Source organism: Hippocampus zosterae, chromosome 10 (genome assembly GCF_025434085.1).
Source record: "Hippocampus zosterae strain Florida chromosome 10, ASM2543408v3, whole genome shotgun sequence".
Lineage (NCBI taxonomy): Eukaryota > Metazoa > Chordata > Actinopteri > Syngnathiformes > Syngnathidae > Hippocampus > Hippocampus zosterae.
In genome coordinates, this window is record NC_067460.1 from 14,258,782 (window position 1) to 14,285,893 (window position 27,112).

The 27,112-nt window shown below is 41.7% G+C and overlaps 2 protein-coding genes and 1 long non-coding RNA gene across 7 annotated transcripts in view; 2 read left to right on the forward strand and 1 right to left on the reverse strand.

Moving 5' to 3' along the window:
- The window catches only part of LOC127609428 (uncharacterized), a 353,255-nt gene that overhangs the window by 135,870 nt on the left and 190,273 nt on the right, over nt 1-27,112 (reverse strand). The gene's annotated exons all lie outside the window — the stretch shown is intronic.
- Nucleotides 583-10,702, forward strand: clptm1 (CLPTM1 regulator of GABA type A receptor forward trafficking). The gene is made up of 14 exons (XM_052079205.1): nt 583-723; nt 3,508-3,635; nt 4,378-4,501; nt 4,660-4,818; nt 5,276-5,393; nt 5,479-5,564; nt 6,527-6,647; nt 6,743-6,987; nt 7,183-7,276; nt 7,368-7,558; nt 7,646-7,741; nt 7,855-7,990; nt 8,931-9,098; nt 9,625-10,702. Exons 1-14 carry the CDS (start codon nt 673-675, stop codon nt 9,795-9,797), a joined length of 1,890 nt encoding a protein of 629 aa, XP_051935165.1. The 5' UTR covers nt 583-672; the 3' UTR covers nt 9,798-10,702.
- Nucleotides 13,034-25,915, forward strand: relb (v-rel avian reticuloendotheliosis viral oncogene homolog B). 5 transcript variants are annotated; one of them, XM_052079208.1, is made up of 11 exons: nt 13,034-13,268; nt 13,448-13,468; nt 14,847-15,031; nt 18,386-18,724; nt 19,291-19,457; nt 19,600-19,691; nt 19,824-19,955; nt 21,670-21,774; nt 21,847-22,062; nt 22,784-22,855; nt 23,686-25,915. In XM_052079208.1, the coding sequence occupies exons 1-11, from the start codon at nt 13,244-13,246 to the stop codon at nt 24,099-24,101; spliced, it is 1,770 nt and encodes a 589-aa protein (XP_051935168.1). In that variant the 5' UTR covers nt 13,034-13,243; the 3' UTR covers nt 24,102-25,915. The 5 variants fall into 5 exon arrangements, with proteins under 5 accessions (XP_051935168.1, XP_051935170.1, XP_051935169.1 ...); XM_052079210.1 differs by having other exon boundaries at nt 14,847-15,025; XM_052079209.1 differs by having other exon boundaries at nt 13,035-13,268; nt 23,689-25,915.

A 27,112-nucleotide genomic window follows, 5' to 3' on the forward strand; every position in this document is an offset into this window, starting at 1 on the left:
GACCTTGCTGTCATTTGGGTTCACTTCTCTATGAAAAGGGTTCAAAAGGGTTTACCCTTGGCAAACATTGATTGATTTCAGTCGAGACCATGAGGTCACATATTGTCACTTGAGCTAGGCAGAGTCGTCCCCATTTGGATGGGCCACCAAGACAGTACAAGAGCAGAAAGCCATTTTGAACAGATTCAGGCCTTCCGCATTTTGAGTAAGGCTCCGTTGTTGTGCCTTGATATTTCTGGCATCAAACCGTTGAACTGAGAATGCGCAGTCTTCTGGTAGTTATTATGAGAATAGCAAGGCATCAAGGATAAAAAAGAGTAGGGCAAAGACTCATCAGAATGTTTCAGTTGTTAAAGGCTTTTATAACTCGGATAGCGACAGAAACGGTCAAATTAAAGAGTGTTTGAAAATAGGTTACTACAGCTATAAATGAAGTCTTAATTTCTTTGAAAGAAGTTTCAGATACTGACTAATCACGTTACTCGGCGAAACAGTCTTGTATGAATAAATTGTTCAAAGAAAATCACAAGACGTCACAATATACGTAACAAAGGCGTAGGCTTACGCTATCATTTTCTTTGGCCGCGCCCACCCCGTGCAGGTGACGTTCCTCTCGCGAGATTTCCCCGCGAGGGAACCGTGTGCTTGTGTGCGTGACAGAGACAAGGAAAGATGGCGACCCAGGAGAGCGAGGCGCCTATAGCGGCCGCCAGCAATGGCGAGGTAAACTCAGCGACTCTCATCTTGACATTTGCGTTTCGTTTTTTTCATTTCGGTGACAGGAGGTCTGTTTTTCCCTTGCGGTGACAAGTGTCACGCTGCTGCCGTTTAAAGCGGCCGAGTGACGTTTATCAGTGCCGGTTGCTTTCGAAATGCGTCTCCCTCCTTTCCCCAGTTTCCCCCTCCTCTTTCATCCGGTGGTCCTACTGACAAATTCACGCCGTTGGCGTGCAATACGATCGGTGTCAATGAACACATCGCTCCTGGGAGGACCACTTGCTCATGGCTAACTAGCTCACCAGTGTCAGTTAGCTACTACAAGGCCTCGGACTAGAGACCACACAGACTCGGGACGATCTGCACACGTCACCTTCGTCAGAGGCATCGTTCACTTGTTACAATGAAATGAGCCACTGAGAACCAGAGTGGGCTAACTCAATTTTTGTCATTTTGCAGCAGAATGGTTGCTGCAATAAAAACCTGAGGCATATATTTTGTAGGTAATTATTAACATTCTGGATATGTGTTTTTACAGAACCCGTGGTTGTCCTCAGATTTTGTGTTTTGAAAAACAGTTTTTGGACTTTTGTATTGTAATTACGTCAATGGATGCTACAGCTTCTTGTTGACTTTGAAACTTGGCTTGTAGCCGACGTGTGCACATTATGAGCATGACGTCTCTGATCCACTGGTTAAAGGACACTTTGATTCTCTCCTCTTTCAAACTGGTTAGAACTGCATGACTGTCCGTGTTTTATGTTATGTGTTGTGTTTATTATTTTACTTTATGTTAACTGTTTTGTTAAGCGCTTTGTTACACCTGCCGCTGTTGTGAAAGCGCTATATAAATCAGCATGTATTGTATTGTAATTGTATACACATTTTATTGTAAACCGATGGACTGTCGTCATCATCACTTTCATAGGTTGGCTGCCAGTCAGTATCATCCAAGTTCTGTCAAGGAAAATAACCACCTAGGATTAGAGAAAAAAGTGTACTGAGTGCAGTAGTGGTCCAAGTCCAAACATACACTCAAATGTGGGCCAAAGGATTTGGAAGAATTCTGCAATGGTGTTTATCCCCACCCCAATATTGTGATTGTGATTTAATTGCTGCACTTTAAATGACTAAAATGGACAATTTTCAGTGGCTTTGGCAAACTGGGCTGATGTTCACTTTTAGAAACAAAAAGCTTCTGGCTAGTTATGACTAGTGTTGCTTTTCGTGATGACCGTTGCAGCTAATTAAAAAAAAAGTCAGCCTGGAGGAAAACTTGTCTGGTCTAGTCTGCCCTCACATTAAGGCTTGGATTCTGCCCGGTGATACAGTATCGTGAATTGCGCAAATTGGAGTCAATTATTACTGTTATTTTAATTGTTAGGTATCTTAATTTGATGAGTCAACTTATAATTGTATTTTTACTAAATGGGTTTACAGTCTTTACTGGTAGTTTGTTAGGAAATGGTTAGTGTGTCATCTCATCTTTGTTGTAAACAATTAAACGCACATTTCCCCTGCTTATAAAAGTCACGATTGTACTAAATTTAAAAAGTGCTTTTGTCAAGTGCATTAACCATTACAAGAGCGTAATTTCTCAACTCGTCGTTAATTGTTAATCCTCGTGCACTTTATGGAAATGGGTTATTTATTGTCTAGATTGTACTCCCACAGATCCCTTTGTGTTGTTCTGAAGCCTATTGTTGAAATGTCACACTTCCATGTCTCGTGTATAAGCGATGTCATGGCATCAAAGGTGAAAACCAAAATCCATTTACACCACTTCAGGGTCATAAAATTTTATGGATGATGAATCGGTGACTTAGGATCAGACCTTAAAGCCTTCATTTCACTCACTCTAATAATTTACCGACTCCACCTAACTGCCATGTTGCATCTCCACTTGGCTTTTGTCTCCCATGTGTTGCCAACAAAGAGGAAGATTAAACTTTGAGATAGCAAATTGCTTCCATGATATCACGTGGTCTTGTCTATTGTGTCACTTGAATAGAAAAGTGGCCTTGTTTGTGGTGGTGGACAATTCAGTTTTTGTTTTCTTTCACAGTGCGGGAGGGTGAAATGCAATGCAATTAGTTATTTGACCCAAATATGTGTGTGTCATATGATTAGGAGGTGGCTGATATTACATTCTGGCAGTATGGCAACCGTCGGCAAAAATATTCTGATATCAGAGTATCACTGTATGTCCTCTTTTGAAATATTTTCGTAAATGGAAAAAAAACATTCCCCTTTGAACAATGTGTATTTTATTTCTAAACAAGTACACCCGTGGGCTACTCATGTTGTCCTTGAGGCTAACTAGTGCCTTTTCTTACACCTCCCCATGCGTAACTGCTCACCCCTCCGGTCTCTCCCATAAAAGACAACTCGATACGAATCTCAGTATATTTTACGCTGAAACGATTTGACTTGGTTCGATTCCGTCGTTTGTCAGACCCTTTCATTGCTTCATGTTGAAGTAATATGGTAAACCTCAACTGGGAGTGACAAGATTATTGATTGAAACAAGCACATTTTGGATTTTATTTTGAAGAATTGTTCGCTGTGTTGGAAACTTTACCAAGCCCATCTTTAAAAAAACAAAACAACTGGTGCCAAAAATGATGCGAATGGACTATTTGTGATGGCAACGAAAGTTATTTTGTAGTATTTTTGGGTAGCGCTTCACTGCGTGTAAGTTCCTAACAACATAGCACATGCCATTTTATAACGCTTCATTTGAGCATGTTTTTTTTTGTGTGTGCCCCATCCACTCCTTCTGTGATGCAGGTTAGCAGTAATGGAAGTGCTGCGACAACAGATGGACAGACAGTGCAGACGACCGACAATCCACAGAACCCCCAACAGCAACAACAAGCGCCAAATGCCTGGCAGGTCATTAAGGGAGTGCTCTTTAGGTACAGACATACAATATATACAATATATATTTTTAAGGTATTTTTATGTACAACAATTATGGTCTTTTTGAAAGGAGAGTGATTAACACACAACTTCTTTGGACGCCATGTTCCTCTGTGTATGCGCTTTGTTATAATTTGAAGTGCCACAAAAGCAAAAAAAAAAAATTCACGACTGAGTCACTACTCTGCCTGACACGTTTCTTTTCCCAAAAAGCTTGTTTACTCCACTGTTTGCTTATAAATGGGAGATTTGGTTGCATTTTGACCCCCCCTAAAAAAAAACTGTAAACAGTTGTGTTAAACTTTTAGATGCTTACTGACCTGAAGTCTCGCGAGATTTGTAAAACTAATTCTTTGTCATTATTTCCGCGTGCATATTTTGAATAACAATGTGTCCCACCATTTCATATTTTTGTTGCCATGTCACTGTTTTGACTGTTGTTTTTAAAAGAATGGCCACGGTGAAAAGCAGTTAATCAGATAAGTGGGATACTTGTTTTACAACTCTGTGTTATACGCATGTCATTCGCCGTTGAAATGAAATGTCCCAAGAGCTTCTTGCTTGTAAACCCCTCCCAGATCTATACAAAATCAAAATTAATTTAATATGAGCATTTATCGGTGAATTATTTTCTCTGGGTTTTTCCGAGGTTATATTTATGTTTAGAATTGCACCGCAGTCAAATGCCATTGTTTTCCCCACCACGACTCCAAACACTGTTAAATTATATTTCTCTAGAATTTTTATCATCTGGGCCATCAGTAGCTGGTTCCGTCGAGGCCCCTCCACTCCAGACCCCAACACACCGGCCGGGGCACCCAGAGTACCCAGCAGGAACCTCTTCACCAAGGACACACTCATGGTATTATCATTATTATTATGTCTTTAGAAACATTCTCATCTAATTAGAAATTGAAACATTTAATTTTATATGCCCTTCTCATTTGTATTTGAAAACCAAATAGTCAAAACAGTCCCTCTATGCCTTTAAACACCCTTATTTTCTCATTTCGCCTGCAGGATATGTATGTGTACATCTCCCAGGAGGAGGTGTTCACGGACTTCAACAACACAGATTCTCTCTTCTGGTTCCACCGGGACCTAGTCTACGGAGACTGGTCCACAGGGGAGAATGGGGACGGCTGCTATGAGCACTATAAGGAGATGGATATCCCTGAGGTGAAGACGACTGGATGCAGCGGTCGGAAAAAGATTGACGCAAAGCAGTTGGATTGATTTATATCGTGTGGTCTGCAACAACACAAACAAACAATAATCAACATCATGCACCTCGGATGTACACAGTCATGAGCCTATGTTAGGCAAACGACTGCATGTAGTAGTTAAGTTACTTAACACAAACCATCTGCAAATTCGGCTCATCGGGAGCACAAGATAGCTTAATAGCCTAAATAATGTGCTGGCACAAACTAACCTGGCAGCATGGGCAAATAAATGTGAGCGATTGAAACAAACAGAAGTCACTATCGTCACTTTTTGGCATTCACACACAATTATGAATGTTAAGGAATCCAGGCAATTTGTATTGGCACAGTAGACAGTATTTGTAGCTGTATCAGCGGATGGTTAAATGTAAGCGCTATTTGATTAACTGTGCGTCTCTGTTGACTTGTAGGCGGTGCAGCAGAACGGCTCCCTCTATATCCACATCTACTTCACGAAAAGTGGGCTGCACCCAGACCCAAAGCGCAAAGGGCAATATCGCAGACTGGCAACTGTTCATGCATCTCAAAGTAAGCCTGTGATGTCATCAGATTTGAAACAATGCCATTTTTGTGGTTGCGGTGTTATGTTAACTGGACCATTTTGGCTTGTCAGTGCTGAACAAATTCAAGCGCAGGAAGTTCCTGAAGACTAAGAATCTACTGACTGGGGAGACCGAAGCAGATCCAGAGATGATCAAGGTGGGTCAGCGGTTTACGACAGTGTTGGTGTGACAGCAGCTGCATCCTAATCCGAGTTTGTTCACAAGTTGGAAAGCGACCAATCATGCTTCAGTTTCCGAGCGTCACATGAGCTGTGATTGGTTGCTCCCTGCCCCCTGAGCGCATGTGATGACATTTTCACTCGACAGTGAAAGTGGAAGAAAATGGCTAAATAGTTAACATCCATCCATCCATATTCTGATTCGCTTTATCCTCACAGGGGTCACGGGGCATGCCGGAGCCTATCCCAGCCGTCTTTGGGCAGTAGGCGGGGGACACCCCAAACCGGTTGCCAGCCAATCGCAGGGCACACACAGACGAACAACCATCCGTGCTCACAGTCACACCTGGGGACAATTTAGAGCATTGACTCAGCCTGCCATGCATGTTTTTGGAATGTGGGAGGAAACCCATGCAGGCACAGGGTGAACATGCAAACTCCACACAGAAAGGCTGGAGCAGGGATCAAACCCACGACCTATGCAGTGTGAGGCAGAAGCGCTAACCACTGTTTCCACCGGGCCGCCTTGATCAATCTTTATCCTTGTTTTTTTTATTTTATTTTTTTAACCGCACTGCACACCATTTTAGCTTTTCAGGTTAAATCCTTCTCATAAGGAGTGGCTTGACTTCTTAACAAATGACTACACAGAAGTGATAATTTCCTCAAGGCTTAAATAATTCAATATAAAGACACTTGATAGAAAATAATGATTTAAACTTGTATGATGAACATATGTCACTTCTCCCCACCGAAAAAGGCTCAACGTTAGGAGCCTGCCGATTGCGCAAGCTGTTAGCAACAGGCGTAGATGTGATGGAGCCGCCTGTTTTTAGAAGAGGGTTTTGCGCTTTCGGTCGCTGTGGTCTTCACCATTGAAAATGTTTGAGCAGGTTTGCGCATTCTTGACATCGATGCGTTTGTTTTCATCTTCTCTCAGCGGGCAGAGAGCCACGGTCCGGTGGAAATCATCTCTCACTGGCACCCCAACCTCACCATCAACATGGTGGATGACCACACAGCCTGGGTGAAAGGATCTGTACCACCTCCGCTAGACCAGCGTAAATTTCTCCTCTGCGATTTATTGTGAAATGTTGGAGGTATTTTGTTGATTGGAGATGTATTGTGACATTCCTCTCCCCCGTTCTTCCACCAGATGTGAAGTTTGATGCGGTGAGCGGTGACTACTACCCAATAGTGTACTTCAATGACTACTGGAACCTTCAGAAGGACTACTATCCCATCAATGATACCCTGACCACCCTGCCACTCCGCCTCAACTACTGTCCGCTGTCCTTGTGGCGCTGGCAACTCTACGCCGCCCAGAACGCTCGCTCGTTGTGGAACTTTCTGCCAGAGGACACCTACGAGCAGTCTGATGAGGATAAGGACTCTGTCAAGGTAGGGTGGACGAAATACTACGTCTTTGGGAGTGAAGTGTTTTCTTTGATTTTTTTAACTTAGTTTCCATATTGTATGATCCTGATGTACCAATTTCGTGGTTCCATTATCATAAAACACAACTAAACTGTTAGGTGGTCTGAAGCACCCTAAACTCCAAGAACTCTTTCTAAGTTTTAAAAAATCTTTTTAAAGGTGGCCTTACTGGAAACCAACCCGTACCTCCTGGGGCTCACCATCACGGTCTCCATTGTGCATAGCATCTTCGAGTTTCTGGCCTTTAAGAATGGTAAATTCACACCAACAACGCTCATCATCTGTGTGCTTTGACACGTCCTCGTTGGACCTCACGTTTTTTCATCCGCACGTTCCTTCCCAAGACATCCAGTTCTGGAACAGCAGACAGTCTTTGGAAGGCCTCTCTGTGCGCTCCATTATCTTCGGCGTGTTCCAGTCTTTGGTGGTGCTGCTCTACATTCTCGACAACGAGACCAACTTTGTGGTGCAGGTCAGCGTCTTCATCAGCCTTCTTATCGACCTCTGGAAAATCACCAAGGTCATGGATGTCAAAGTAAGTCAAAGCCATGCGGAAGTTTTTTTTTTTTATTTGAAGAATGTTGATGTTCTCTAGATCAAAACTTGTTTTGTCTTTCCACAGTTGGACAAAGAGAATAAAATCGCGGGAATCCTCCCAAGACTTGTGTTCAAAGACAAGTCCACATATGTGCAGTCTTCTACCAAAATCTATGACGACGTAAGTCAAAACCATTGCCGAATTTATTGAGACAAGGTTTTTTTTTTTTGTGTGTGTAATGTAATGATGCCGTGTGGTTGTTTGTGACCTGATCCCACTGCTTCTGTACACAGATGGCCTTCAAGTACTTGTCGTGGCTGCTCTACCCCCTGTTTGGCTGCTATGCCGTTTACAGTTTATTGTATGTCGAGCACAAAGGCTGGTACTCATGGGTACTAAGCATGCTCTATGGCTTCTTGCTAACCTTTGGTGAGTAAGGAAACGTGTTTCAATGCTTTGCTATATTTTTAGCCACGGCTACCTATGAAATTTTGAAAATAGTTTAGTATTATTGTAGAACACGGATATTTATTGTATCTACTGTTTGGGACGGGCTTTTTCGAATGTCAGCAAAACTCGTGGCTGAAAACGAGTTGTGTAACCCCGCACATTGCGTCTTTCAGCTAAGTTGCTGGGTGTGCGGGGGGGGGGGGCCTTAGGACCGTCACACACGCACTAATCGATGTGGCAGAACTCAACTCAACACGTGGGCAGCGTGCGATGGTCTGCCACAAGATTTCACGAGCGGCTGAGTCTTGGCCAGTGGTTTTGAGGCGATTCAAGATTTGAATTGCAGTTCCAATAATGTGGCGGCGTGGAAATAAAAGTGGCCAATGAAAATGCACTTTTGCAGCTTTCTCACAAGCAAAAAAAACCCCCATGCATTTTATGCGTTGTAAGTGAACAAGACAATACAATTTTTGTCTTTGTCCAATCCACCCTCCTTTTTTTTTTAAATGTACAACATTTTATACGAGGAGCCTCAGAACATGGTACGAGCTTGCACAGTCCTTAATGCTAAATATCCCATTGGGCGGATGTGAGCTGTCAGTTGTCATTTTTGCACTGTTTTCGTCCTAGTCCGATTTGGAAGCATCGTGGAGTATACAGCGAGGCAAAGCAGCGACCTTATTGATTTAATTTGAATTATGACCCTTACACGGCCAAATTCTTTACTGTGTTTTAAAGGATTCATTTGGACCACTAATTGTTGCATGTCCAATTCCGTTGTTTCCGCAAATGGCGTGACTCCAAATAGCAGTCACACGTCTGCAGCAAACTGATGTGAAGTGTTTTATGTGTCTCACTCACCCTTCCTTTTCCTTTCTCTCTCCCTCTCTCCCTTCCCCTTTCTCTCCCTTCATTTCAGGCTTCATCACAATGACGCCGCAGTTATTTATCAACTATAAAATGAAGTCAGTGGCCCACCTCCCATGGAGGATGCTCACATACAAGGCGCTGAATACGTTCATTGATGACTTGTTTGCATTTGTCATCAAGATGCCCATGATGTACAGGATAGGATGCCTCAGAGACGGTACATCTACCCGTAACTCATCATGAACTCTCTTTTTTTTTTTGTACCGGTGGGCATACGGTCACTTTGTTGTATTACGTCTGATGAATGCATGGCAATATCCACTAAAACTGCCTCTCCACACCATTCACTTTCTGTTCATATTTTCACTACGACTGATACCTAGTTGTGTCAGAGTAGACTGACTTCTTTACCACAAATGTGGCGTCTGTAAGCCTACAGTCTATGGCTTTATTTTATACAGAGAGACATTTGAACACTGACCAGAAGATGAGGTTAGATTGGAAAGAAAAGAAAAATGATTTGGTGTCCGCTGATAAGAAGAGAGCACGTCGTGCTTGTGGGGAAGAAAGAAAGTTGCTGAGGAGTCAGAGTAGATTTATTGCATGCATGACAAGAACAGGGCGGTGTTCAAAAATATAAATTAGAAAATAAAAGATGCCTGCTGCTGCTCTGCACTCAATTAGATCGAAGTCACTGGCCACGACATATGAAAATTTTGTAACGTGCGTGTCTCCTTTTGCAGACGTTGTCTTTTTCGTCTACCTGTACCAGCGCTGGATTTATCGAGTAGACCCCAACAGGGTCAACGAGTACGGCACCAGCGGAGCGGACCACAAGCAGGATAACACAGCAGCAGCCGATGCCCACGTGGCAGCCATCACAGATAAACCAGACAGGGAGAAAAAGAACGAATAAGCCAGATGATGACACCCTGCCCCGTGTTTGGTCTCCCTGGACCAAAGAGGACTTGTGGAAATTGGGCAGATGGGGTTGGCTGTCATGGACATCGCAAAAAAAAAGAGGAAAAAAATGCAGTTCAACTGTTCCCTCTGATTCCTGTATGAATCGACAGAGAATCATCTTCATTGTAGACTTGATAAATTTTAATTTTTCTTCCCCGCCCTCTCGTTTTTCAGTCCAAGTGAAGTAAAACAAAACGTGATGTACTGTATTCTGTTTGATTTGGGGAGGGTACAGTATCTTGGAAATGAGGCTGACAAGAGTTTGCGTTTAGACTTTTTTTGTATACATGGAAGAAAGAAGCCAAGTGAAGCATTTCTTCTTTGTGTCTACAGTGTCCCATGTGAAGCTTTCTTTTTCATTCCATGTGAGAAACAAGTTGTTGTTGGAGGAAAACTGGAAAATCTCCTCTGGAAAATGCCAACAGGATCTGAGCGACAAGACCATGATTACAACCTTTAATTTTAAACAAATTGTTCATTGTCCAAACTGGATCAAAACAAGCAGCCTTGTTGGTATTAATATAAATATTGATATTGTCAATATGTTTTGATTTTCCATTACTGACTCGTTCTTTTGGATGTCTCCAACGTGTGCAGAATTTCAGCTTGTTAATTAGTGCCAATGTTCAAAGTGTCTGGGAATATCTAATTTACAAATCTAATACCAATAACTGCCATGCACCCACAACACCCGGCTGGGTGTTTCATGTTAACACCCCAAAGAAATTCACATGCACGCACGATTGCTGTCCCTTGTTTTCATTGTAAGGGCTGTGCATCTTGCGTAAAAGGTTCCATGTTGCTACATTATTGAATTTTGAGCATTCATGTTTATAGTAAAACTTGTGTGATTGAAAATGTCTACATTAAGACCATTATTTTCTCAACTCACAGAGCAACAAGAATATTTTGACAATCGATATTCGAGTACAAACATTTTTTGAGTGCTCAATTTATAATTTTCATTTAATCTTACGTGCACATTTTGTCTCAAGGGTCCCTCGTAGTTCATTTTGTCCTTTTTTGTCGGCTTACTCCCCGTTTCCCTGACTTTAAAGGTCTTGTAAGGGGTGTATATTTGTAGGTGGCCTTTCTCTCATCTTTCTAACGTATTTTTCTTGGGAAAACAACTTTTACCTGACTTTAATATCCACACACTCGGTTAACTATGGCTATTTTTGACCTTATTTTACACCAGTAGTGAATCTTGCAACCAGCTCTTCCTGTAAACGGGTTAGTTAATTTAATTGGACTCGGTTGTACATAAAGCCGCCCTTTCACTTTCAATTTCCTCTAAAAGTGCTGCTACCACCAAATCACCTGCAGATGTCGCTCCCTAATCAGTGTGTTGAAATTTTTGTATCGTATAACATTTCACTTAAACTCCGAGTTTATTTTGTGTGTGTATACAGTTTATGTGTGCCTGAGTAATCCATGTCACACAATACAGAAACGTGAATTTTTTTTGGTCGGTATGATTTTGTCTTCCGTGTAACGTTTTCGAATATAGTAATATTTGTGTCTCAACATATATACTACGATGTTCCATAAATCCATGTTAGTCATCACGAGGAAAAGAAGAAAAGTACGTTCCAACCGCAGGTAAATCCTCTTATTTTTCTAAGTAGTCATTGGTTTCAGTCACACTTGGAGTGCATCACTGAAACCAATATGAAAGGTAAAAGTGAATGTGGAGGGAGAACCTCATTAAAAGTTGATTCCGCCTTTTTAGCGACATTTTGTCACCATGGAAACGTTTTACTGTAGTCGTTGGTTTATGGCCATTCTTTCGGCTCAGGCTGTCTTTTTTTTGTAATCTTTATTGAACAAGTCAGAATACAATTCTCAGCAAACCGAAAACAAAACGAACGTGCTACCAATACATACATATTACAAACGTTTAAACAAAAAAAGAAGGGAAAAAATAGAATGAAGCCAGGGGATTTTTAGACAAAATTTCCAAATAAGGAGCATATAGCCAGAGTCTTAACAGCTTTTTTGTTTTTGGAATCCATAATAGAGCTCAGGTACTGCTTTGTTTCTGCGTCAAAAATTAAGAAAAGAGGTTTTGAGTTATTCCATCTGCATTTGTGGATATGGAACTTAGCGAGAATTATTATTAAATTTATAATGAAGGTTTGTTTAGTGTTTTTATCATTGTCTTTGTAGAACCCAAATAGTACATTTTTCCAGTATAGCATAAAGTCAGAGTCAATATGTTCAATGATAAATCTGGATACAACTTTCCAAAATGTGTTGGTATACTGGCATTGCCAGAACAAGTGAACCATTGTTTCAGGGTACATTCCACAAATGGAACAATCAACAGAGATGTCTTTCTTGAACCTAAGAAGATAATGCTTGGTGGGATAGTATTTATGTATAATTTTAAAAGAGATTTCCCTTACTTTATTAGTCAGGAGGTATTTGTATGGGAGAGACCAGATTTTTCCCCAGTGAAGATTATCAACAAAGCCAGACCAGTAAGTAATAACGTGTGGGATTGTTGAAATATCTTTTTGGAACAGGGATCGTATATTACGGTTGTTATTTCTGATTGATGTTGACGTAAAACAGGATTTGCCGATAGCAGTAATTTTGGGGTCCAGAGTTGGTGTGGAGATTGTTCCGTCCACCCCTTTCAAGAGGGTCAAGATTCCAGAAGGAATAGCATCCATGACTGTAGCAAATTCTTTTGGGGTGACCCGTAGATTAAATTTCTTTAAAAATTCTGAGTAATTCAAAAGGAAACCTTGATTATTGATTAGTTGATTGACCAGGACTATTTTATCGTTGAACCAATTATGGAGAAATAATGATCTATTCTTGTATAAGATGTAACGATTATTCCAGATAAAGCATTTATGAGGGGAAAAATTATGTTTACATATCAAGGACCAGGCCAAAAGTATTTGTTTGTGGAAGTTGGATAAAGCCAAGGGAATTTTTTCTATTTTGTAGTCACATAAAAGTACAAAGTTAAGACCACCAATTTGAGAGAATATATAGTTAGGTATAAAGTTCCAGATCGACGAGGGATTGCCTAAAAATTGTTTGAGCCAATTGATTTTAAACGTATTATTGAGGGTAGAGAAGTCCAGGAAGTTCAACCCACCAGTGTTCGGCTCAGGCTGTCGAGTGTCGAATATTTGGACGGTGAGCCAAGTGACGTTTGGGGATTTCCAGTGCAGCGAGCAGCCAATCGGCGGCCAGCTGCCGCGGAAACGCCGAAAGTGCTGCAAACGGACTACTTCCTCGCTGTGCCATCCATCCCATGGCTTTGGAGGTGTTTGCAGACACCCGAACACCCTTTGAATCGTACGGTGGAGGACTAAAGTCTCTTTGTTGAGATTAAAACCACCAATAACGACTGTTTTGGTGTCCTCCCCGCTTCGAGACATGGACATTTTTCGCTGCACTCCCGGTAGGTGTCCGAGCTGTAACGTTTGTGTATGGATGAGAGATAATGACATCATTGCCATATGATGTCTTCATGTCTTTTTTTTACCTCTTCTCGGTGCGTAACGCCGAGTGTCCACAGTCGAACAAGTTTTGCTGTCTTTTCTCTTGTTCATCGAGTGTTTACTTCTGTTTGTCCGACAGAGAGAGGACTGTCCGACTTTGGTGAGTAAAATACTGCATCTGCTCCTTGTCTGAGAGATGAAGGTCGGCCGTCACCTCAACTGACCTGATGCTGAACTTCAACCAGTGGTTCTCAAACTTTTTACAACCTGCAACACTTTAAAAATAGATGTCAAAGTGCTTCAACTCAAACCATTTTTCCCAAATTGAAATTGATCACCACAGCCCCCCCACCCAAAAAAAAAAAAAATTAGAATCAGAATCAGAATCATCTTTATTGGCCAAGTATGTAGAACACACAAGGAATTTGTCTCCGGTATAACACGCTGCACTAGTATCATCGTAAACAACAAAATCATTGCACCATTTTAGAGTAACCAGTAGTTTTGTAGTAAACAGTAAACAGACCATAATTTTGCAAGGTTTATTTTTCTTGAAAAATAAAGTAATTAAATAAAATAAATTAATTACACTCTGATATAATATAGTCTAAACCCGTGCAGTAATAACAATTCAATACCATGTTTAAAGTTTTTAACAGCTTTTGTATTTGTAAATTCAATTTTCGTTGCGCTCAGGGATGTCCCGGGAACAAAATTTGTCTCAGGAATATCGATCACAGATTTGGTCAAAACATGGAACAATACCGTATATCTACAACAACTAAGTTACTCATTCGGCCCCGCTGCCCCCAAATTCTTCTAAAAAGCGCTGATCAACATTAAATAAAACACGTAATGTTTACGTCCATGTTTACAACATCTCCATCACTGACATTATTAAAAACTAATTACAAAATGAATGAACATTTCCTGTCATTCAGGTGGATGGGTTTTTCCTAAAACTCTTTGCTATTTGGTTTAAACAGCTGTGAACAAGCCCATACACTCACTTAGCAGCAATGACAAACAGCCTATGCCTGCTCCATTTTGGCTTATGCTTTGGAAGCTGGCTGTATTGGACACGTCCCGATGCCCACAGCCCTGCAATTTTGTCCCACATTGTTTTGTTTGTTTTACCTGGCACGTAGTCAGCAGATTCTCAAAGCCGTTTTGGTGTAACTGTACATGTTTGCCCATTTCTCCGTCAACTGTTTTGTTGTCATTTGTAATGGCGTCACAAGAATCGTTTAACTCACATTCAGTATGACCGCAGTAAACCTCATATCCTCGTTTTGCAAAGCCTAGCGCGTCTGTCAACAACTGAGCTATTTCTGTGTTTGTTCAAACAACGTACCTGCCGGGTCGTTGCATCTGTGATCGTGCATAGCTGGAACTTCACATATGGTGAAAGCCATTTTAAAATTAAAGAGATGTTAAAATTAAATACATTGCAAAAAATACTGTAGCAAGTGATTTTAGCCATCATCTGACGCGTCTCCTCCCAGGTGCTAAGAAACTACTTATGTCTTATGTCACAGACCTCATCCAGGAGATCATTACAGAGGACCACACAGGCATATCCCTCCCCAGACCGCTGCCTCCTCCTGCTGAGCTGTGCAGCCAGAACCACAGGATGCATCGGCTTTGTTCCGCCGCCGCCTCTTCCTCCTCGCCATCATCGCAGCCAGTGCTGGTGGCGAGAGGCACCGCGTGTCAGGTACCAGTAGGTATTTAAATTGGGATTGGTCGCACAGTGGGCGGGGAAAGATTGCTTGTTGAAGCCCGGGGTCCCGAAGCCATTCACTTTTCTCCCATTAAAGCGTCCTGATGTAGTGTGTGACTGTACCTTGAACTGGGGGGGTGGGGCGTGTATTTATACACAGCCCATGATATCATGGGATCAAAATGGCATATTTTTGGCTTTCATCTCGATCTACTTTCAGACTGTGTGACATGACATTGCGCGTTCATGCCGTGGTGCTGCTTGGCAGGGGGAGGTGGGGTGTTGAGAAAAGAAAAGGCCTTTTCATCCAAGTCCAGAGCATAATCCTGTGATTAATGGTTGTAACGGTTTTGATCTTTTCAGGTCAAACTTAAGAGTTGACACATCACGTCTTTAAATGTGGATAAAATGGAATTAGTTTAGAAAAGTTGGCATTGTGGTACACAGAATTCAATGGAACCTCTTCAAGTTGGACGGTTACAATTTTGACCAAAAATACATTTCTGGGTCGGGACAACTGTAAAAGTGATGAAAAGGTTACTTCGATGTTGCCTGTTAGACACAGCGGCCCTGGAACAGAATACATATCCATTATTTGTCGAGGTAAAAAATGTTTCCAAGTCAGAACAAATTAGCAGTCAGGCACTATCCTTGAATGGATTGTGGTGCGCTTTGAAAGTTTCATTGCATTTGACTTTGAGCCAAGCCCATGAGTCGCAGTGGTTCCCAACCTTTGTGCCTTGGCACACTTAATGTGCGCTGACAGATCATCAGGCATGCCTTGGGAGGTAATCCAATTTCATTTAATGTGCCAGACAATTATCTTTTCTTAATTTCAAATAGATCTTCATCCATCTATCAACGCCAGTGGCGAATAGTGACAACAAGAAAAAAAAAGACATGGTCAGAAGGTACAACAAACCTGTTGCCATTCATATAGCACACTAATTTTTCCACATATATCAACTTTCTGATCAGTTTAAGCCACGGTGTCAAACTCAAGGCACGGGGGCCAAATCAGACCTGCCAGGTCATTTTATGTGGCCCGTGAAAGCAAATTCAACTGTGTCAGCTTGCTAAAATCTGTACAAAATTGTGAAATTGTCATGTGTAATAATTAATGTGGAGGTTTTGCAATAATGTTATCCAGTTTACACTCACTTGAACAATAATTGAACAAACTATTATAATTGACTTGACTGATTTCAAAACTAGTAATCTATTAATTTGTTGTGTACAAGTAATCATTTTGTGGTTTCACTGTCATAACAGCCCTCCGAGGGAAGACTCCAAATTGGCCCGCGACTAAAATGAGTTTGAGACCCCTGAGTTAAGATAACCTTTATTTGTCTCGCAATGGAGAAATTCCCAATTAAAAGTAGCAAAGTTACGAAAGGAAGAAGTAGAAGAACAAAATATAGAAGCTTCCGGAAAGACAGCCACTCTCGCGGCGCCTTAGTCCCGATTGCACGATGACAAACTCCATTTGACCAGAACATCATCATAATTATTCCACTATTTATACTTTTTATTTGGAGGTGTTCTGATATTTTTCGAAGGTAAAATGAATGCTTTGGCTTGATAAAAGATGGAGAAAAAAATGGCATGAATCTAGCAGAAATGTCCCAGTAACAACACTTCATCAGCAAGGCCAAACAGGACGAGGGTCAGTGCAAAAGTTGTTTGGGCTTATTGTTTTTGTCTTGGGGGAAATCATGTGACTTCATGCTGATGACAACACGGTTCAAAGCAGTCAGGCAGGTCTTACAGTAAACCACGTGGCTCAGCAAATAGCCTAGATCGGTGAGACAGTTTCAACTCTCGCCAAAGTTACGTCACAGCAACTAAACTCCGTGGAAGGAGTTGCGAATCCAGGCCGTAACATGACTCCTACTTTCGGTTTTGCCCAACCTCCGCTGGCCAAGCCCACTCAAAAGGGGTGCAAGGTCACATTCTTGGCCGGGAGCGGCTCTTCTATTGGTCGTTACCGTGAGTCGTCTTCCTATTTCCTCTCGACTGACGCCGCTCAGCCCTTTTTCGTATACCGATGTTTGGTTGAAGCTAAGCGCACGAGCAACAAGAGCATGTTATCCTGCATGATCATGGCATGTTGAGAGGTAGGATCTCCTTCTCCCACGGCCTGCTGGTTACTTACTGCCTGCAGCTTGTCTCGGTTTTCCCTGGAGGTTGGATCGTTTCGATGCTTACTGCATGATGTCATGTTAAGCGTACTGGTTACTGGCTCGCTTGATTTTCGGTGCGTTTGACATCGTCTGGAGGAACGGAAAATTCGTCTGGGATTCGGAGATGATTGTTGACTCGGTTATTGTGGCTTCATTGTACTCCCATATGCTTGTCAGAGATATCAACTGTTAGATTTACGATTCAATTCAGGAGCTTTTTGTTTGTTTGTTTGTTTATTTTGTTTTTAGCAGAGATAATAAGGCTCAGGCATGGTCGGGATAAATGTTCCATTTTATTACAGTAAATCTAGCGTGGTAGAAAAGCACTTAATTGTGCTGGAAGCAGTTTGACCATCTCCTGCAGCTATGTCAGTTCATCAAAGTATAAAAAATGCCCCTCGGTGTGATGCAGTCATCTATTGTGCATTACAGACTGGTCAGACATACCGTATTGGCCCGATTATAAGACGGCCCTGATTATAAGACGACCCCCTCTTTTTCAAGACTCAAGTTGAAAATAGACTTTTTGAAGACCAAATTAATTTTTATACTGAAAATAATTACAGTACATCTGGAATAAATGATTATAACAATATATTTGAGAGAAAAAGCATGTTATTTTGCCTCACTCAAATCTTAATATCTGAACATTTAAATATGGAAACTAAAGTGCAATCACATTCGTAAATGAATGGCTTTTGGTTTTTGAAATGTAAATTACATCATAACTTCTCCTCTGCTGCCGGTCAACCTGGCGTATCTTCGACCCACTTTTCTCCACATTGTCGCTGCGTTTCTCCATTTTCCGTTATCTCTTCTATTATTTTCTTCTCTTTTCTTCCTCGCCGCTGTTTTCTATTTTTCTTCTTCGTGCTACCGCTATTTTTATTTTTATTCTTCGTAACGGGTTCACTTTGGCCTGGGGGGTCAAGTTCAGCATTCGCTTCAATGATATTTGGCGCCATCTAGCGTCGTGAATGGGTATAATGTCTAGACCCCGAATATAAGACGACCCCCACTTTTTCAGTCTTATTTCAATGCAAAAAACACCGTCTTATATTCGGGCCAATATGGTATATGCATGTAGTGTTATTTTGAATGTAGTTTTCAATGCGTGATCTTCATATCACCTACAATAGTTGAATCCAATTTTAATTTGGTTTGTCTTTAGTCCAGCTGCAGCTTCACACCCCCTCTGCAGCAGCTCTGCTCACCCCGGGAAATGTCTCAACGTCCGCCCGCCCATCCTGCCGCTGGCTTGAACCGCCATGGTCGCGGCCTCCCGTGCCCGCGAACATCAAAAGCCCCCAGCAGCAGCAGCACCCTCCCTTCTAAGAGCCGGTCCGGAGCAGAGATGTTGGAGCGCAATCTGGAGAAGCCCAAACTTGTGGTGGTAGAGCAGCCCAAAGAACGAGGCATGAGGTTTCGCTATGAGTGCGAGGGACGCTCTGCCGGCAGCATCCTGGGTGCGTCCGGGAGTGAAAGCAACAAGACTCAACCGGCCATTGAGGTATGCAGGATGGAACGGACGCCCATACTAATTTCCACCCCTTTTGCATGTGAAACTGTTTTGTCGTTTGTTTTTTTTTTACTCCTTTTTACCAGACCGTGTGACACCAAGTATGACAAAATGAAGCTGCAAGGTCAAGGATCAGTAAAGAAAAAAAAAAGTGTTGGGGGTCGGTTTCATATGTATTCTCTTTTGACATTTGTATTGCAGTAGTTGAAGGCGCATGTTTATAAATTTAATTTGTGTATTGACAGAAAAGAGAAAGCGAGAAATTAGAACTGAAAAAAAAAAGGGAAACCGGACAGGAACGGTCAACCCGGGAGTGTGTGGTGAGAAAGCAAAGTAAAAATCTGCAGAAAGATTCAAAATAATTCTCATATTGGATTGGATACAACCTTATTGTCAAATAAACTGTATGTGTAACATACAGCACAGATGAAATTTCTTTTTCTTCTATAAAGTTCACATCACGCTCAGGCTGTGTTTCTTTTCCAAGATGTTTTTTTTTTTAAATTCTTAATACACAGCAATGAGTCTCCCCCACACTTACTTGACATTGTTTTCAGATTCAAGGTCTCATTGAGCACTTAAAGAAGGTCACAGTCACCGTTTCCCTGGTAACCAAAGATCCCCCACACCGGCCGCACCCCCACTGCCTCGTGGGAAAAGACTGCCCGAATGGATCAGGTATCTGCGTGGTGACGCTGAATCCTCACAGCAACCGACGCCACAGGTGCATCTTTTACTCTCCGGATATATTGTCGTAGTCTCATTTGAAGCATGAATCCCTTATCGTCTTTTTTCCCCCCCTGATTCCCTCTTTCAACATGTGTCCTTCAACGTTTGTTTTTGTTCGTTTGCTGTAATCTGGACAGCTTTGCCAATTTGGGAATCCAGTGTGTGAGGAGGAAAGAACTTGATGTCTCGCTGCAAAAGAGAAGAAACCAGAATATTGACCCATTTCTAAGTAAAACTGACTCTCTCACACACACACACACACACACACACACACACACACACACACACACACACACACACACACACACACACACACACCTATTTGTGCGTGTAATGGCGTTCCATTTATTTGGTCTCCTAGCTGGTCACTCCAAGGGCATCGAGGACATGGACATGAACGCCGTGCGTCTATGTTTCCAGTGCGAGTTGGAGTGGGAGGACGGCACAACGGACAGTCTGAGCCCCGTGGTGTCCAACCCCATCTTCGACAAGAGTAGGCAACACACGCAAAACAACAAAAGCCCCCAGCAGCAACGTTGTGGTTTATCCTCCGCCACGGAGTTGGAGTCCCGCTAAAAACGATCCTCTTCAAACTTTACGGGGTGAAACCTAAGTAGTAGATAGTGAGTGACATCCAACCCAAGATGACAAAGATAACGGAGAGCGGTGCCAATTGTCAAATCAAATGATTCCTTTTTTTCACCAGTAATCATTTTCTCCTTTCGTCTCAGGAATGATTTCTTTTACTCTCAGATTTTGTATTCTTTATTTCATCCAATTACACCATGAATGGCTGCACACATGATTCTTTTACATTTTCAGCCTTCAGGATGAGAAACCTGATCATTGATTTGATTGGTTCTCCAATTAAGTTGTTTGACAGAGGTGATCACGATCCCAAACACAAGCAATGACAAAAAACAAAAACAACAAAAAAAAAACAACAACTACCGGTACATAAACCTCATGCACTATGACAACATGAACAATAACAACATGGTCACCGGCATCAACAACTACACGAAGAACTTGCTTACCACGACATTGTTTGTTTGTTTGTTTGTTTATTGAACATAAAACATATACAGTAATAATTTTACAGAAAATAAGGTAGATAAAAAAGTAAAAGAAAGAAATCAGTCTTCATTCAACACAGTTATGTTCAAGGGAGTAGGATGAAGTAAAAAAACTTATCTAGTCCTACCCCGTTGTGTGTTTATATCTACTAAATCATTTTTATATCAATCAGAAAAGAAAAAGTAAGAAGAAGTCTCCATTAAGGCTCATACTTTACCCTTAACCGTGATATTTTCACAACTTTTGGTTTGTATCGGGATTATATACATCCTCACCCTGGCACTCTTGTGTCAATTTTCTCTTGTATTCATAATGGATATTGCAATACCGTTCTCTATTTATCAACTTAGTTCTGATTCATCATTATATTTAATGTTTAGAATTTATCATTTTAACTCTGATTGGTGTAGGTTGTTTGTACTATTATTTTGAATTTGTTTTTGAACTCAGCAAGCGATTTACTCATTTTTAGGTCAGTTTCGAGATTATTCCACAGATTAACACCTTTGCTAGATACACTTCTTTGCTTGATGTTTGTTCTTGTTTTGAGTTTTTTGAATAAGTCGGTACCTCTTAATTCATAGTTGCTTTCTCGAATTTCAAAAAACTTCTGAATGTTTTGGCAAAGCAGGTTATTGTGTGCTTTGTACATTAATTGGGCGATTTTAAAGTCAACCAGGTCATAAAATTTCATCGTATTTAATTTGATAAATAGTGGGTTTGTGGGTTCCGTATATTTTGATCTATTAATAATTCAAATTGCTTTTTTTGTAGTTTGAGAATAGGGAGTGTGTTTGTTTTGCAAATGAATAATCAACAATTATGTATTTGAACAATGTTGCAATCAATAACATGAATTATGTGAGCAATTCTGAAACAAAGTGTTTGACCTTCCTTCTTTTGTAGGGACGGTTATACATAATACAAAAAAATAAAATAAAAATACCTCGAAGGCTCAAGTATGAAATCACTTTAGATGATACCGACAGGCTAGTTTTATCAAAACATAGTTTTGTTTAGTTTTATAAACACAGGTTGTAGTTTTTTATTTGTTTGTGTATCTTATTTGTTGTTGTTGTTGTTTTTTAAATATTTTTGTTTGTATATGTTTTTCCAATTTTCCTCGTCAGAAGCGACCACGACGTCCCAGTTAAAAATTAGCCAACTGAACCAGTACACTGGGGCCTGCACTGGCAAGACGGAGATCTACATGCTGTGTGACAAAGTGCAAAAAGGTATGGCCGTGTCATCCACTCGCTGAAAAATAGGCTCAACCATCACGACGACTCGCTTTTTACCGTGTGCAGACGACGTCGAGATCATCTTCCGCCGCGGCTCGTGGAAGGCCAACGGCGAGTTTGCCCAGACGGACGTCCACCGGCAGATCGCTATCGTGTTCAAAACGCCTCCCTACCAGGACCAGGACATCACAGAGGAAGTGGACGTCAGCGTCACCCTGCGCCGGCTCTCCGACCAGATGGAGAGCGAGCCGGTCACGTTCACCTACCTGCCGTATAATCCCGGTCAGCGTGGGTTGACGATTCACACAGCCAAAATAGCGGGGCGTAAATGACTTGTGTCGGTCACACACCAAAAAAAAAACTTGACAAACAGATGTACAATGATATATCATAAAACATCGCAGATACTCTAACGCCAAAGTAACTGTTCAAAACCAGTTCATGAAAGCGAAAAAGACTCGACGGCTTATGGTCTTGCAGCCGTGCAGCAAATGCAAACCCGAATCGACACATCTTAACGTAATGCTTATGGTTTTGTCATGGTGAAGTCATCATTCAAAACCCTTACGGTTTCCCTTGGAGGGCAATTAGGAATTTTGGGTAACCATATAAATGTTTCATCACCTCAACATATTGTATACACAGCGCACAACAAATTGAAGAATAATCAAAAGTCAAGAAAAATGACTGTTATTGCGAATAACATATGACAATTTGAAATTTTGGTTCAGACTTTAGCAAGCGTCATAGAACTTGGCATGCTTGATTTGCTTTTGCGGGCCATAGAAAATGATGTGGCGGGCCAGATCTGCCCCCCGGGCCTTAACTTTGACACCCGTGGCTTAGGCCATTGGAAGTGACACCTCTCTGCCCCCCCTCCCCCCGCCCCCACACACACATCACTTTTAGCTTTGACTTCAATATGAGCATTGTGTACAGATAACTCCCTTCACACTGGCTGCAATTGAGCTTTTTTTTTCCTTGTGACCTTTTCCACTGTCAGATCCGTATCAGGTGAAACGCAAGAGAAAGATCAAGGCAGACATGAGCTTCCAAGAGAAAACTGATGTCGCGGGTGAGCACCACGGCTTCTTTGCCACCGATTTGACCCCCACGGCTTTCCCCGCTGTCTACTCGGGCTCACGCTGTCTTTAGAATGCAATTTTCAAACACAAAGGCTGCAATTTTATTTTAGTGGCCCGGAAGACTTTCTTTCTCTCTCTCTCTCTCTCGATAGATAGATGGATAGATAGATATTCATGTGACTCGGGGTCATTTCATCAAGTTGAACGCAGCGTTGGATAATAATTAGTTCAAGAATAATCAAATAATAGTTGGCTTAAGAGTAAAAAAGTCATATGGAAAATTGGATTCAGGCCTAGGAGACAACCTACTTTGAACACTAGTGTCGAAAGAACAAATTGTCCATTGAGTGCTCGCCAGCTCACAACAGGTCCGTTCCCAGAGTACTCAAATGAACCTGCTTCAACACGTACATACCAGAGCCAATGCCCTTGAAATGTCTTTACAGATGTCAAAGGAAGATTAAGATGATGATAACAAACCGTATTGTTTAAAGATATGCCCCACAATTGGATCATACAATATTATGGTGATTCCTGTTAACTGTGGTGGCCCGGTGGTTCAGTGGTTAGCGCGTCGACCTCGCAGTGCAGAGGTACCCAGCTCCGGCCTCGCTGTGTGGAATTTGCATGCTCTCCCTGCGTGGGTTTTCTCCGGGTACTCCGGTTTTCTCCCACATTCCCAAAACATGCATGGCAGGCTCATTGAACACTCCAAATTGTCCCTAGGTTTCAATATGAGTTATTATTCATTTATTATTATTATTTTTTTTTTTGCTTGTGTTTAAATCATCGCCTACCAATAATTTCTCATCTTTACCAGCAGCCGAGTGCGCAGCGGCATCGGAACAGTCCTTCCACTTTACTCACGCCATGATGTCGCCATGCACGGCCCAGCCGGGGCCCGCCCCTTTGGGGGAGATGTGCTACGGCGAGCCCCCAGACGCCAACATGAACGGTGACGAGATGGCCCTCATCAATCAGCTGATGGAGCTGCCCGCCTTTATGGACCTGTTATCGGACCCGGCCGTCGTCCCGCCCATTCCCGACGCTGGCCAGGCCCCCTTCGCCAACATAGACGCCAACCCCAACCAGAACTTCGGCCCGTACCCGCAGGACTTTTCCCATTACGCTGACTTTCAGTTCAACATGCTGGTCAACGGGAACTGGGATATGCAGACTGAGTCGCCGGCCAGCCCGTCCAATGTGGTGCAGGTGAAGATCGAAGACGACTTGTGAGGGCATGGAACACCGGGAATTAGTCTAGAGCAGAGTTACCAGTTAACCACGCTTTCCAGTTCGCTTCAGGTAACTATGTATAACATTAACTTTCTGTAGTTAAGTAATTGTAAATTAACTAGTAGTCTTAAAAAAAGACTTGTTTATACTGGGGCATGTAATAACACATTTAAAAAAAACAAAGAAAATCGCATTCCCAGATTTAGTCAAATCCCATCTTTGAAAATATATTATTCTCCCCCCAACCATTTTGCATTATTTAGTTCCTAGTTTAAATGGCTTTCTCATCAGAGGTTGTGTAGATTAGCTACACATTGTACTCAAATACTGTACTCTTACTTTACAATAACATGACTCAAGTAAAAAGCACCCCTACAAATAATTACAGTACAGTACTTAAGATTCAGTAAAAAAAAAAAACTACTGAAGTATCAAGTAACAGGTGAGTAACTTTCGATTCATTTTTAAAAAAATCAAAACCACAAACATCTACAAAACCGGGGGGTCGGCAACCCACGGCTCTAGAGCAACCTGCGGCTCTTTAGCGCCTTCCGTGTGGCTCCCCGAAGCTTTTTCAAAAATGTTTGAAAATGGAAAAAGATGGGGAATGGCAATGTATTTTTTGTTTTAATATAGTTTATGGAGGAGGAAAAACATGACACAAACATTCTTAACATTTTCTAATATTGTAAAAGTGTGTAGAATAAAATTTAAATTTCAACATCTCTGTCAACAAAGATTTGCGTCATAGCCTGCAACACACGTTTCTAAGAGCAGGGCGGGATGCCAGGCAGGTGGCTATAGAATTCACCGAGGGTACTGGCAAAGAATGGGAATCTGGATGGCCGATAGAAATATTTTTAAACGGTACATGTGAGCTATGTAGTTAACACTCTGCAAAAGTGTGTCGAATCCAAGTCTGGTCTCGACGTAGGAAGGTAGGCATGCGTGTTAAGTGCGTGCGTATGCGCGCGTGCGGTAACGGGTTGATCGCGGGAGGTTGGTTGATCGAAAAGTCGATCTTCTGTCAAAAAAGGTTGGGCACACCTGTAGAGCAGTATTTGCTAATAGACATATTTGGGTTTTTTTGGGGGGGGGGTTTGTCCAATATGGCTCCTTCAAAATTTTGGGTTGCCGACCCCTGTACTAGACACAAATATAAAAAGGGAATGTGCAAAAGCTGATATTTCCGAACAACAACACTTGAAGTGCAACAATAAATATTTATTCAAATAAATAGGTTCAGGCAAAACCAAAATGGTATTCACTTTCTTCTTCTCACAGTACAAGTGGCTCACCAGGCAAAGATTATGTAGCCGTATTTACTAGGTTGAATAAAAATGTGTAGAGATTTTTTTCTGTGTGAGGCCGCAATGCTCTCACTCTCTCTCTCTTTTGGGGGGGAGGGGATTAGGCACATGCTAATTGGTCCCATGAGAGCCAATTAAAGATGGACATTTTTACAAATTTATAAAACCCTCCCGGATGCCCGAACAGAGTTTTAAAAAAAAGCGCCCGCTAATTCATCCTTGAAGGCCTTGCTGGTCATGCCTTCAGTGAAACAGAGCCGTCAGCATTGCCAAATATTTGTGTGTGTGTATAGTGTTTGTTTTCTTGGTGTCTGTTTATTCCATAAATTGCCACATGCCTCATGTGGAGTTTACACCGACAGATCCTGGACTGTGTGTTCTTGTCGTCTGCGCAGGGGATGTTGAATTAAAAGGAACTTAGCCAGTGCACATAATCAAAGTTGTCGACCATTCCTATGTAAACACTGTGATGACGGGAACAATAAAACAAAAATGAACTCTTGAGCCCATGTGTAATCATTGGAAACTACACGACTTTAGAATTCTCTAGAATTAGACGTGAACGTGTTACAGTAAGAATACGTTGACCAAGTTCTCGATTTTGCTTCCGTGTAGTTGTTTTGGGATGACTCATTCGGCCTTTTTTTCGAATGTTGCAGAATGCACGTGGGACAAAATTTTTAATTGTATATTAAAAATTATAGGTATAATATTTTTAATGTTCTCACTGTCTACAAATGTGAATTCTGCAGTGATAATTTGCCATTTTACCTGTGTTATTCCTCACGATCTCGAGACTTCATTTGATTATGGTACTTTTGAACAACCCTTCTTCCCCACAGTCCATTGCATTTTGTCCGCAAATATGATTGTACATGATGTACTGTACATTTTCATGTAAATGTGTCATCACGCAGCAAGGTGGCCTTTTTAAAAAATAATAATTTTTCTCCGCCATATGGTGAAGTAGTAACATTTGTGGCCCACTTCAGCACTGAAATGTCCCCTCCCTAGTTTCGATAATGAAAGCAGGTGCACTGTGGTTTATTTATAGTGGCCACTAATTTCCGCTAGTTCGTTTTCCAACACCCACGGGAGTCCCCGCACTGAAAACAGAGAATCCCCCCTCACATTTGAAGTAACTCACACACGAAAGCGAAAGCAGATTGATATTGATGTGAACGCCATCAATTTGAAAAAATGAAACTTCCCATGCCGAGCTTTCTGTGGGGATCTGTGTGTGAGCGCCATCTAGAGGACAAAGCAAAATAGAACATGACAATTCTGGGTTTTGCTGATTTTTGAAGAGCAGTCGAATGTAAATCAAAAAACGTGTTCCGCTGTAATTCACGTGACCTGTACAACTCAATAGGTTGAACAAGTGTGTACACCCTCTGAAAAGTGATGTGGTTGTGTTCACAATGAACCAATCGGATTCAAAGGTGTTTTTAGCTGAAAAAACTGTATATAGTAAGGTGTTTTTCACCCCCCCAGAAAAACAACCGTGTATAGTAAGGCATTTTTCGCCCAAAAAAGAATATGCGACCATGCACGTAAGGCGTTTTTTTTTGCTGAAACCCCCACCCCGCCCAGACCATGTATAGTAAGGCGTTTTTAGCCCCACAAAAAAACAACCATGTATAGGAAGGCATTTTTGGCCGAAGAAATCAGACCATGTGAAGTAAGGCATTTTTAGCCGGA

Excerpts from the sequence above, each read along its gene's own strand:
- clptm1 (XM_052079205.1), top strand. The coding sequence starts at position 673 with ATGGCGACCCAGGAGAGCGAGGCGCCTATAGCGGCCGCCAGCAATGGC. Across the intron at positions 5,394-5,478 it reads AACTGTTCATGCATCTCAAA|TGCTGAACAAATTCAAGCGC; the intron begins GTAAGCCTGTGA and ends TTGGCTTGTCAG. Across the intron at positions 7,742-7,854 it reads CTACCAAAATCTATGACGAC|ATGGCCTTCAAGTACTTGTC; the intron begins GTAAGTCAAAAC and ends TTCTGTACACAG.
- relb (XM_052079208.1), top strand. The coding sequence starts at position 13,244 with ATGGACATTTTTCGCTGCACTCCCG. Across the intron at positions 18,725-19,290 it reads AGACTCAACCGGCCATTGAG|ATTCAAGGTCTCATTGAGCA; the intron begins GTATGCAGGATG and ends CATTGTTTTCAG. Across the intron at positions 21,775-21,846 it reads GTGTGACAAAGTGCAAAAAG|ACGACGTCGAGATCATCTTC; the intron begins GTATGGCCGTGT and ends TACCGTGTGCAG.